Raw genomic sequence first — 12,249 nt, 5'->3', positions numbered from 1 at the left:
GACTGCAAATGCCATCGGCTAGCGGGCGTGGGCTGCGCTGCTGCTCTCCTCCTCCCGGCAGCCACGCTCTGCTGCGTACGCTTATTTTTATTTACTACTTTTTTTTTTTAAATACTGAACCCACCAGCAGGAAATTATCTTTTGCTGCAGTAGGCTTTCGTTTAGAAGCTGTTTGCTGTTTCTATACCTCTTGCCAGTGATTAGAGGATACAAATGTCTGGCGTCTAATTAGGGATGTTCCCTACGCCGTTGATGGGGTGAGAGCACGAATCCTTTGCCAAATTTTGCTGCCTGAATAGGCTCGGGTTTAGGATTGCCTTCAGCCGACAATAGCCCCGAGATTGCTCCGCCGATAAAAGACTATTAAGTAGTTTTTCTGTGCGCGTGAAGTTAATAAGTGTGTGATTAGCGAGCGTGGAAGAGAGTAAGAATGGTATTTAACCAACAAAGCCAGGAAATTCCAGATTAAAGCGTGGATGTTTTACTCGCTGCTCTTGGGGTTTGGGAGTTGCGTGCCGTTAGGGAGTTTTGCCCATCTTTAGGAATAATCCTGAAAAGAGATTTTTTTTTTTCTTCCCAAGGCACCAGGAAAACAACCAGGTTTTGTTCATCCTCCCATGTCCTACTGGAATTTCCTCTCCTGCTTTCAATACAACAACACCTCCTTCAACCAGCCTTACAAATCCCACCCCCCACCCCTTCTTCATGTACCAAATTTTCAGCTCAGGATGAATATTGTTTCCAGCAGTTTCTGTTCCTTGACAGCAGAATCTTTATCATAACCCTTGAACTGCAAAAAAAAAAAAAAATCCCGTGGAGCTTTTTGCCCGGTCCAAACTCCCACGGATGTGCGCTGCTCTCCGTTTCTGCCTCGAGGAATGCAGAAAATCAGGATTTTTGAATGCACAGTGAGAGCACACACCTTTCTGAATCTTAAGACCGGCTAAAACTTAAGATTTACGTAATACACCTTTGCACGGGCTGGTTTTGCTCCCTTCTGGGAAGGAGAGCTGGACTGGTGCATTTCTTTTTTCTGCAAGAAGAGGAATTCTTTGGGGGGTTTGGGTGTTTTTTTTTCCTGAAAGGGGCGCTTTTTTTTTTGTTTTGAATAGGCAACATCTACTAATTACAAACGTTTTGGTCTCGCTTTTATTTCCCTTGCGCACAACCAGGGTACTCGGAGGAGGACTGCCTGCCCCAGGGAGGGCAGGGATGCTGAGAAACAGTCTGCCTTCTCACTGCTACCAGATAAACTCATTTATTCTCCTAGCTACTTGTCCACGATTTCAGAAAGAAAAGCTCCGCTGCCTTTGAAATGAGAATAGTGGTTTTTTGTTTTTTCCCTGAACTTGCTGAGCCCTTGGTAAGCCTGTCATCAGAGTCGTTGCAGCCCGTTCGTGTGTGGGGAGAAAGCGGCAAAACTTGTATTTTTTTTTTTTTTCCTCCCAGTTATCGAGGAATTAAACATCAGTCCCAAAGCACAATTAATTTTAGGGAGGGGGAGGTTTATTTTTCCCCCTCGGCACTTGCCATCGGATAGTTCCCGGCCAGCCCGGAGGCTGCCTGGCCGGGCCGATTGTTTTATACCTTGTAACGCGAGCCGCGCGCGCTGTTGGTCTCGTTCCTAGGTTGATGCCGAGGAGCTGATCCGGGCGCCGCCGACCCCAGCTGCCGGGAGGAATCCATGAGCGCACGACTTCGGCTATGGACATCGTTCTGTCGGATTTTGTTCGTTCAACAGGGGCAGAGCCCGGACTGGCCAGAGACCTCCTCGAAGGTAAATAAAATTGGGAATTAAAAAAAGGCGGTGGCTGTTGAGGGGCTGGTAGGAAAAAAGGGGTTGCAAGAGGGGCAGGGAGGTGCTGGCCAGACCCCCGGGGCTGGTGGCTGGCAAGCACGGCGCTGGAAGATACTAAAGTCATGCCCTCGGCGCGGCTGGTGGAATTCTGCCTTGGTTTCTTGTTACGCGTCCATCGGATGATGAATTTCAAACGTTCGGAAGGAGAACGCGTCAGCCGGGCGCGCGGTTTCCCTTCCCTCGTCCTCTCCACGCATGTTGTTGGCCACGAGCAGCAAAACTGAAAGGTTTTTTTTCTCTTTGTAGCAGCAATGCCTTCAAAAGGGTTGAAGGAATAGCACGAGGTGCAGGCTGCCCGTGTTTTGGAAGCAACATAGGGGTAATTACGCAGGCAAAACCGTGCTGTTACTGGTGTATCTTGTTCTGCTTGTGAAGGTGGTTTGATTATGCTGATCTAAATTGCTGTTGTGTCGGTGCCAGTGACCTCTCCTGGCAGAGCATCCCCTCAGAGCCCTGTTCACGCCCGGCGCAGGAGGCTGCCTACCGACCAGGATCGGGCGGTTCGAGGTGATGGAGGGCGCCGAGATGCTCGGGAGTCGAACGCGAGCATCATCTGCGTTCCAGCAGTTTGCTTTGAAACGGGCACGCCGGCCCTCGAGAGCCTCGGCACGCCGTGCCGGCAGCTTCTCAGTGCTCTACGTACTTAAAAGCGCATGTATATTTGCCCTAAACTATAGCATAACGTTGGCTTTTTCAAACTCCGCAAAACGGAGAAGTTGCTTGTTCGCGATCTTGTTTAGTTGAAGGCAGCAGGTAAATTTCTGGGGGGAGAAAGGATACCGGGTCTTAATTTTGGGGCTGTAAACTTGCTCGCAAGCATCACCTTTGGCTTAATGTCGCCGAAAGGATGGTGAGTAAATACCAGCATGTGCTGTAATGCTGGAGGACAGAAACAGCGCGTGTGAAGCAGGGCAGTTTGTACGTAATTAACCGATCTGTAATTACAACACAAGACCGTGCTTGCTGCGTTTCTTCCTCTCGTCCCTTTTCTTGTATAATGCGGGTTATTTTTGTTCTTGCTTGAACCCAAGACCAGCTGATTGCTCCTACAGCGTCCGCGCCGGCGCCCGGGCTGCTGCCGCTCCGGATGCTCTAGCAGTAATGAATTCAAAGCCCTGAAATTGTTGCTATAATCTGTGTCTTTAGGCAATTTGCTCCACCTACTTGGCTCTAGCTCTCCTCGGCGCTCGCAGCATCGATTCGTAGCTTTTTCCTCTTCAAAACTCCCATTAGCTTTGTTGGGTTCAGGGCTTCAGCCTTTAATTTTTACAGCCGAGCGCCGTCTCGGCGGAAGTCTGGCAAGTTGTGGGTTTTGTGGTGTGTTTATGTTCTGGTTTCTGGGTTTAGGTTGCTTTGTTTTCATGGCAGGATTTCTAATACTATCTTTCAGAAGAAATACTTAGGCTTGCGCTAGAAAAGGTTAAAGCAGATATTCCTTCAAACTCTCCGTCTCCCGCTCAGCGCATGGGTTCATTTATTTTGACAACGGTAGTTTTGGCTCATTTTCATGACACGCCGCTGAGTCGCTGCTCTTTCTCTTGCAGCCTCGGCGGAGTTGACAACTCCAGGGGTGGAAATGAAGGAAAACACAGAGGTTTTTCTTTTTTGGGTGGCTATTAGTGAAAGCAGTCAGATAAAATAGCTGTATAAAGCAGATTATCCAGACATGAAGTTTGAGGGCGATACGAGCAATTTAAGTTATGGTTGTGGTCTGTGCTTTGAGTTTCTTGCACGTGTCAAGCAAACTCATCGTCCGGTGGCAACGACAGGTCTTCTGAGTGATGGTCTCCCACCATTCTGCTCTCCAGCACCGCTGGAAACCTGTCACCTCGACAGCAAGGATCGCAGCGGACAAGCGCGCCCACAGCTAACGAACGGGGGGAGAAGGGGACGTATTAATTGGGAAAACTCTTTAGATTGTGCTCGTTGCCAGAACACGGGACGATTTCAATGAGAGCTGTAGCGTCACGTGGAAGATGGGCTCAGGGTCTCTCTGTGATTGAACTTCTGGCTCGTGGTGTCCCCGGGGATCTCCGGTTTCCCTGCCGGAGGAGGGAACCTCCCTTTTATCACCAGCAAAACCTGCCTTGTGCAAAAGTCTCCCCAAACGCCTCTAACCGCCTCTCTCGTGGTGCCAAGTCCCCCAAACACACCCTTGCCAAGTGCTTGGAGATAACTCTTGGGTTGCCTCGTGAATACTGGGATTTATGAGTCCTTTTGGCTGCCGTCGTTTCGCATTGAGCTTCCAAAGTTTAGGGCTTGTGTATTTTTGGTTGGGTGTTTTTTGTTTTGTGGTTTGGTTTTGGGCTTTGGGGGTGGGGAGTTCAAATTTCTGAAGCGGCTGTGGGTGAAGCCGGCTGAGAAAATCAGCCGCAATGGGTCGGTGTCGCTGGTGTCTCCTCCTCTTGTCGACACACTGAAGCAAATAGTGATGCCACAGCAAGTTTAATTTTAATCTGGTGGGTCATTCTCATTCCTTGATACTGATTCATTATTTTGTTTTAAACCCAAACAAAAAAAGGCCAAAAAAAAAAAAAAAAAGAATCCTCTTGACTCAAAAGGTAAACCTTAAAATAACTTTCTGTTTGGAGTCAATCATTAAATGCTGCAAATTACATCTCTCGAAAGAATTTAAATACTCGAGAAGCGTGTTTCCTTTAGGGAATTAGACATAATGACTTCTTTTATTGTCCACGAGCTATCATATAAACCAATTGGCGGGTTATATATCTTTCCTGTAGCGGCGTTACTATATATAAAGCTGGCTTGCTTTCTACGGTGTCTGCTACCTTGCTCGTTTAAGAGCCTAGATTAACAGTGTTCTTAAAAATCACAATTTTTTTCCCAAATGTAAGCCATATGGTAGATTTTTTTTTTTTTTTTTGGCCATGTATTCTTGCCCTGGGAAGACAGTGGCTTCTAAAAGGTCGATTTATTGCATACGGAAAGACATCAGCCTATTAACGTGTATTATGTTCTTGCAGCTTGCTGGGTAGTGTTAAAAGGAGATGGAACTGCTTTAAGGATTCACTCAACTCCGCAAAGTCCAGGCTGTTTTGCTGAATAATTTATCTGGCCAGTAATGACACGAGCCTGCTGAAAAGTCTTCTGGATACCGCCTAGCCCGGCTGGCACCCTGCTTGCTTCTGTATTTTGGACGTCAGCTCGAAAAGAATTGGGTGGCTGTCTCTTAAACAAGTCTTATCACAAATCATCGGCTTTTAAAGTTGCCTGTTTTCGCTCGAGCCTTATCCTGCAGTGGGGTAAAGATTGCCGGGGGCCGTTAACTTTGTCAGCAAAGAAGTGGTGCCGGCACCGGGATGGATTGTTTCACGGCAGTTGCAGAGTTACAAAACAAAGTGCTCGGTGTGACCTGAAGCGATTTGCCATTGGGTTTATATAGATGTTGGTGGACGTGACGCAGCCTGGCCTTCCATTTCCCTTTCCTGAGGGCAAAATTACATTTATTTTATTCCAGTCCCATACTCTGTGCTCAGTGTATGCTGTTATGGTGACCCTGCCCTTCTTCATTTTACACCCGGGACTCTTGTTCTGGCAAAATTACTCTCTCGGACTAGATCTAAGCAAGAAATTTTTTATGATGAGGGTGGCAAGACGCTGGCATAGGTTGCCCAGAGAGGTGGTAGGTGCCCAATCCCTGGAAACAATCCCTTCCAACCCAAAGTATTCTGCAATACTACGAAAATTTGAGATCTTTGGACCTTTGTTTAGGTCTTGCGGATGTCCAGGAGCCAAGAGCCGTAGCTCCCTCTAAGCTCTGGACGTGCCTCTGCACACACGAGGGCTAAACCATCTATATAACCTATGGCAGTAGAGCCAGCGCTTTCTGGGCACTTCAGGTTCATGGTTATTTCTCTCCTAGAAACGCAAATCCTGGACAGAAATAGAGCGACCAGCTGAACGAGCGGTGCTGCACCCCGCTTTCCTCCCTGTCTCTGCTAGACGGCCTTCATGCTTCATGATAAACTCCACTGTTACTAGTTTCTAGCGTGGATGTTTTGGGAACTGACTTGGTTTCTTTCTCGTGTGGTGGTGACCACTATCGATACCTTCCCATCCAGGCAAGAACTGGGACCTGAGCGCAGCCCTGAGCGACTTCGAACAGCTAAGGCAAGTGCATGCTGGCAACCTACCCCATTCCTTCAACGAAGGACGCAACTATAAACCCCCCGAGAAAGAGGCAGCCCGTCCCGGGCGACCGCCGCTTCAGCGACAGGATGACATTGTGCAAGGTCAGTGCCCCAAAAATGATACAGATCGCTTAAATCTTCCTTCTGGTGCCTGAAATATTTACATGCTGGAGCAATTCGTCCGCTTGCAGCCAAAAATTACTAGCTGAAGGCAGCGATTTAATAATTGCTTCTGTAAGGTTTGCTGCTTCTGCACCATTTGGGTGTTTTTTCAATCTTCCTTTTATTCCCAGAAAAACGCCTGTCTCGAGGCATTTCCCACGCCAGCTCGACCATCGTCTCCCTGGCCCGGTCCCACGTCTCCAGCAACGGCAGCAGCGAACATCTGCTGGAGATGCCCATCTGCACCTTCCAGCTGCCTGACCTCACCGTGTACACCGAGGACTTCCGCAGCTTCATCGAGCGAGACCTCATCGAGCAGTCGATGCTGGTGGCACTGGAGCAGGCTGGTAAGTGCCTTTTTTTTTTTATTAATGCTAATACAGTGTGGCGGTGGCCATTTTGCGGCGGTACCAACGGGAACGAGCCTGAGGCCGCAGAGAAGCGAGCCTGTTGCAAGGAGGCATATCTGATAGGTGTTATTTCATCCCTTTTTGTAGCGTGGTGCAAGAGTTGAGTAAGAGTCTGCTTCGCTTTGCCTGCAGACACTGAATGTAAATAAATTGCGGATGTCGTCATTGCTGATGCAGCTGAATGGTAACACGCAAAAAAGAGTCGCATTGTCTCACCCCCTGAGCTCCCCTCTGCCCTGCACCATCCCGCCAGCCTTACTGAGAGAAGAGGGAAAAAGAAATTCCTGCATAACGCAAACAGTAGCTCGTCACCGCTGACAAATACTGGAAGCGATTACAAACGTTTTAGATTGATGCATTTTATCTGCTGCTTCGACGCAGGAAGGCTCCTCTGCTGGCTTTGTTTGCCTGGGGTGCACCCACCTTAGGAGCGCAGATGGATTTGTTTTCCAGCCCGCTGTTTTCCTCCTGAATAGTTGCTCGGTCATCTGTAAATAAGGGTTAGCCAGTGAATGACCAGGACCTCCGTGCTGGCGGAGAAAACCTAACACACGTTACCGGGACAGCTTACGCTTAGGATGGGGCTGGGGGCAGAAGGACACCGGGCGAGATCTCGGGTGCCTTTTCACCTCTCCCTGGCTGCTGTCACCGATGTGCGTCCCTAGAAACGATTCCTTCCGAGATAACGTATGTTCTTAATGTCAGATTTTAGCCCTCTCCTGCTCAAGTGTTCCTGTAATAAATATTCTCATGTTTTGGAAATGAACACTTGATCCGAGCGATCTCGTTACAGCGGCTTTGCTGTTCGTCGACGGTGAAGCTGTCGCGTCTAAGGAAAATAAAACATAACCGACCTACATCTGAGCGGAGCCGGGGGGTATTGGGTCGCTGCGTTTCAGCGCAAACTCGGGGCGAGGGAACTAGAGGTGGCTGGGCGTTTTCATCCGCTTGCTGGGGATGCTTCCCGGCGCGCTGAGGCAGTGTTAACGTTAAGTAATTGATTTTTAGCAAGTGCCTTTTGAAGGCTAAAGTGTATCTGCATTATGTGTGTGGGTTTGTTGTAAATGGGTGTTTATTAAAGGGCTGTACTGCATATATAAAGTATTCCAAGTTTAATTCGAAGTAGGGTTTTGAGCGCGGCGCTGTGATCTGCGGTGACTCCTGTTATTAATTTAGTACGTGCTGTCCTTAGGGGATTAAACAAGTATTTTATAGACCAATAAATGTTCTACGATATAAGTATAAATATAATATAATATAAATGATACTCCTCTTCTATCCAGAGATCCCTTTACACCACTGTGGCAGAGTAAGCGTGCTTTAAAGTGGCTGTAAATTGTGATGACATCCTCTTGGAAAGCTTTTTGCATGCTCAGAGTCGTATGAGAAGGTCTTGGTGCAGCTGGAAATTTGGCCCCTGCCGCAACCCTAGCCTTCTTTGTTACAAACTGCAATGGATTAAGCCTTGCCCTGTATTTTGAAGACGCGGAGTGTTCTTCTCGTTGCGCACATGGAGGAGCAGTCGGTGGTGCCTCGCACAAGGCTATTAAAAAAAGAAAAAAAAAATTAAAAAAAATTGGGAAGGATTGGAAGAAACCCCTGGGTTTGATGGCTTTGCCTTGGCTCCGAGGTCAGGCTTGCTCCCTGGGGTCAGGGACACGGTGCCAAGCACGCCTTCAGAAGTCCCCCAGCGCATTGGCAGGAAACCTCCTGCTTCGCACTTCAGACTAATATTTAATAAACCTCTGTAGGTGGACTATTAAAAACCGCTGAGCTAAGAGATAAGCGCACTTGCTTCGCTGCGGGAACAGCGTTGAAGGAAGGGCAAACAGGTTCCTCATTCTTGGTGCATAAATATCCCGCGTCTCCGAGCGGGCAATCAAAGAAATGGGTGCCTTGGTAATGCATCACCCAACTTTTGGGAAGCTTTTCAGTCCGGATTTAGCCCGTGCGTGAGCAGAGGCATGTGTGTACACGTACCCTGCTCCGTCTTCCCTACCTGGCATCCGACTTGCAAATATTTTTGCCCGTAAGTCATTGGCCGGACTGGTTCCCTTGGCAGGAGAGACGAGCTCACGTCTGGGTCCACCTTCCTTCAAAAGGCAAGTGAAGCCGTCTCAGAGGTTGGGTGCTGGGCTCTGCCAGACCGCTGCCCGCAGCTCGGCACCCCTGCCGCGATGCCTTCGGCCCCTCCGCTGTCATCCTCGGCAGCGAGACCGGGAGGCTGAGCCTGTGCTGCGGAGGGAGGTCCCCGACAGCCGGGACGAGGACGGCCGAGCTCTCGGCGAGATGCGCGCTGCCGTGGGTTGCATCGTTTCGGCAGGCGGAGCGATAGCAGGGATGGCTGGAAGCCTTCGATTCCCGAAACGTGGGAGAAAGTAGCTACCGATGTGTAAATGCTCTTGTTGCTGCCAGATCCCGAACCAAAATGTTTTCTGCAGGTATGGTTTTCGTCAAAGAGATGGGCTCCAGATCAGACAAGGAGACTACAGGTGAATTACCTTGCTTTAGGTACATGAAAAGCGCTCGCTTCAGCACAGATGCCGCTTTTTCTGGGCGCTCTCCTTTCCTGGTCTCTCTTTTTTAGCCTGCTTGTAGGTGGTGGTTCTGCTCCTTCACCTCCACCGGTGGCCCAGCGGCGGGGGGAAAAACCCCGGCGGTCTGTAGTCGCCGCACAGATTTTGGCGGCTGTTCGCGTTGGATCTGTCGCATCAGCCCGAGGAGCACGAGGCCGAGGGGCCCCTGGGAACGCTACCTTCGTCACGCAGGGAGGACGGCCTTTAATTACAGCGCTGGGTTCCCCGGTAGCCTTAGGGGAGCCGTTTGGCTTCTCAGTGAGTCAATCCTCATCTTCTTAGGGCTGGGAGGAGCCCCGTCTTCATTCCTTCCTGTCGCCGTGACCTGTTTTAGGTGATTCCTGTTAGAAGAAACGCCGGTATTTTACCAAACGTACGCCTTTGCGCGCGGGTTCCTGATCTTTGCTGGGGCGAACAGACGGTCTGTAGCAAAACCGGCTGCGGGGTGAACCCGGTCCCCGTAAAGGTCACGGTGCTGGATGCAGAGGAAGCCTCCTGGTGCCGGTGGACTTCTTCAGAAGAGCTGTCGCCGACCTCGCCGCTCAGGCGATGATTGTGGGAGGATCCCTCGTGCTCGTGAATCCAGTTATTTTTCTCCCGGAGCTTTCAGGGTTTGCTCCTAATAACCACGTGCGGAGAAATATGTTGTTTAAAATACTTCCAGGGGACCTCTTGGCCTTTCCGCCGCCTTGATAGGAGCAAAAACATTCGGAGCAGGGTTTGGGGAATGCAGTTTCTTTTGAGATGACTTCTCTTGCGTAACTGGAAATCTGTACAAATTGCTCGGCCTGCCTTGCCAGGGATGTGCGCGGCACGGCGTGACCGCACGCTGCAAATAGAAATGCCTCCTGAAGGTGTGTCCCCTCCGAATCGGACCCGACTCGCCTCGACGAGAGGTTGCACAACCTCCGAAGTGCCGACCAGAGATGCGAACGCCCCTGAGCTGCCCCGGCCGTCAAAAAGAGCAGCAAATTCTCCAGGAGCAACATGAAATGGATTTTTAAAAAAATTAAAAAATTAAAAAATTAAAAAATAAGGCAACTCAGCACTGCCCACAGTAGCGTTACATTTTGGTTGGCTTTTGCGAGATGCTGTTTTGCTGCTTGGTTTGCTCCTCTGGCCCCATGCCACTTGGCGCAGGCTTGCGACTTTGCCGTGCCAGGAGCTATATTGAGGGAAAATAGCCGGCTTTTCCGAGCGGAGCTATTGTCCCGAGGCTGTGTACTCAAACACTTTTCAGCTCCAACGGGTTCCTTTCCCGACGCCGAGAAAAGAAATTACCAGCCTGGCGTTGCAGTTAGCTCTGCCTTTTTGTTTTCCTGTGTTTATCGGTGTTTAAAAACAAGTTTTCTGTATTTAGCTCTCGTACAGCTGCTGTTGCTGAGGTTGTGCAAACAATTTCAAGAAATCCTGTGTTTGAGAGCCGGGGTCCCTGGCAGGGACCGTGCTTGGGAGCAGGGAGAGGTTCGTTAGAAACGCCAGGAAAGGGTCGGTTTTCTCCACGAGCAATTTAAATGCAACCTGTTGGAAGCCTGAACAGCGTCTGCCAGCCAAAAACCCGCCTGTTGCATGGGATCCGCTGCAGGAAAGCTGCCGGAAAAAGTCGCAGCCGAGGGAGGCAACGCCTGGTTTTGAGGGCGTAGCAGGCTGGGTCGTAAGTTCAAAGTCCTAATTCAGCCCAACTTCGTATCCTTGACGAATGCTTAACCTCCAGCCGCGCTGTGCTCGACTGCAGCCTGTACCTTAATTTTTTTCCCAGCTTCTATTTTTAGATGCTCTTGACTTGACTTACTACAAGTGCCTTATATTACCAAAAAGCTGCTATTTTTAAATGGCGTGAAGCACTGTCGGTTTGCATTGGCAAAGCTGCTGGGATCAGTAAAAGTTCCTGAGCGTTGTACCAAAACCAGCGGAGCAGGGGAAAAATAACCGACGTGAGATGGTTTAAATAGGAGTGATTTGGGTACAAGAGGAAAGGAAAAAGCAGTTATTGACTGGAAGAGTTGTTGGGCGCCATTTGCCACAGGCGCTTAGGGAGGGGTTTTCAGCCTGATGGTTTTGGGGGTTTTGAAATAAGTAGTGGGGCGGGGAGAAACGGATAGGAGGAGAGCACTGGTCTGGGTTAAAGTGCTGGCTGGGCTGGCTTCTATTTCTAATTAATTCTCATTTGTGTGACTTTAAGTTCAGCCTGGCCGTTCCCCACGAAGTTTTGCAGCTCCGGTCTCCCTTTTTTGTTGCTTTATTACCGTCTTGACCCCTTCCTTCTTCCAGCCGCGGGCTGGGTCTGTAACTGCTCATCTCTTTGGCTGTTCCCCCTGCAAATTTCGGGGTTTCCATCCCCGACGGCGTTTTTTCGAGGGGATGAGCGCAGACGCTGGTCCCACGCGGTGTAACTGGGCCCCGTTTTCCCGCTCTGAAATATTCATTCCCACAGGTCGGCTGAACTGGTGGGCGAACGTGGATCCCAGCTGCCAAAGGCTGCTTCCCCTGGCCACCACCGGTGACGGGAACTGCCTCCTCCACGCCGCCTCCCTGGGTAAGAGCTTGGCTTTAATCCACGGCAGGCGAAATAACAAAGCGCTTCGCTTCAGACCCCGTCCGCTTGGCGAGTTTCCCTCTATTTCTGAAGGAAATATGAAACAACAGAGCCACCCCTTCCCTCCTCTTGTGCGTTGAAGTTTCAGGAGTCCGGGTTTGACTTCATCTTGTCAAGTAGTAAATTTTCCAAGGTTTCCAGACGCTTTAAATCAGCAGGGTTGTGCCTTTCCTTCGTGTTTGTATTTCAGACACAGTGAAACCACAGTCTTGTTTAACCCGGTCTCGTTTTCCCATCGGATGTTGATGTAAAGGAACGTGTGATTTTTGTGAACAAGTATTTTGCTGCATCTGTGAGATGCTTTAGAGTTGAAAGCGGAGGCGGCAGCATTTCCATTTAGCTGCATGAAAACTCGCTGCAGGTGGAAAATGCAGGCTTTGAACCCGGATTTTGTTTGTTTAGATTGAGAAACTTGCATTTCTCTGCCTCTGTTTCCCGGTTCACCCGCTTCCCCTGGCTCGTGGCAGGTTGGAGGACCTCAGCAGGTCGACGGAGC

At 49.8% G+C, this 12,249-nt stretch overlaps 1 protein-coding gene across 1 annotated transcript in view; it reads left to right on the top strand.

The window, feature by feature from the left end:
* The first annotated feature begins 1,704 nt into the window (after window positions 1–1,704).
* Window positions 1,705–12,249, top strand: part of OTUD7B (OTU deubiquitinase 7B) — an 18,567-nt gene continuing 8,022 nt past the window's right edge. The window contains 4 exon segments of the mRNA XM_010294744.1: window positions 1,705–1,777; window positions 5,941–6,111; window positions 6,303–6,518; window positions 11,592–11,693. Of these exon segments, the coding sequence (XP_010293046.1) occupies window positions 1,705–1,777; window positions 5,941–6,111; window positions 6,303–6,518; window positions 11,592–11,693 (562 nt within the window).

Source organism: Phaethon lepturus, unplaced genomic scaffold, assembly GCF_000687285.1.
Source record: "Phaethon lepturus isolate BGI_N335 unplaced genomic scaffold, ASM68728v1 scaffold6299, whole genome shotgun sequence".
Classification (NCBI taxonomy): Eukaryota; Metazoa; Chordata; class Aves; order Phaethontiformes; family Phaethontidae; genus Phaethon; species Phaethon lepturus.
Note: the sequence above shows the minus strand (reverse complement) of the source record. Positions and strands in the feature narration are given on the sequence as shown.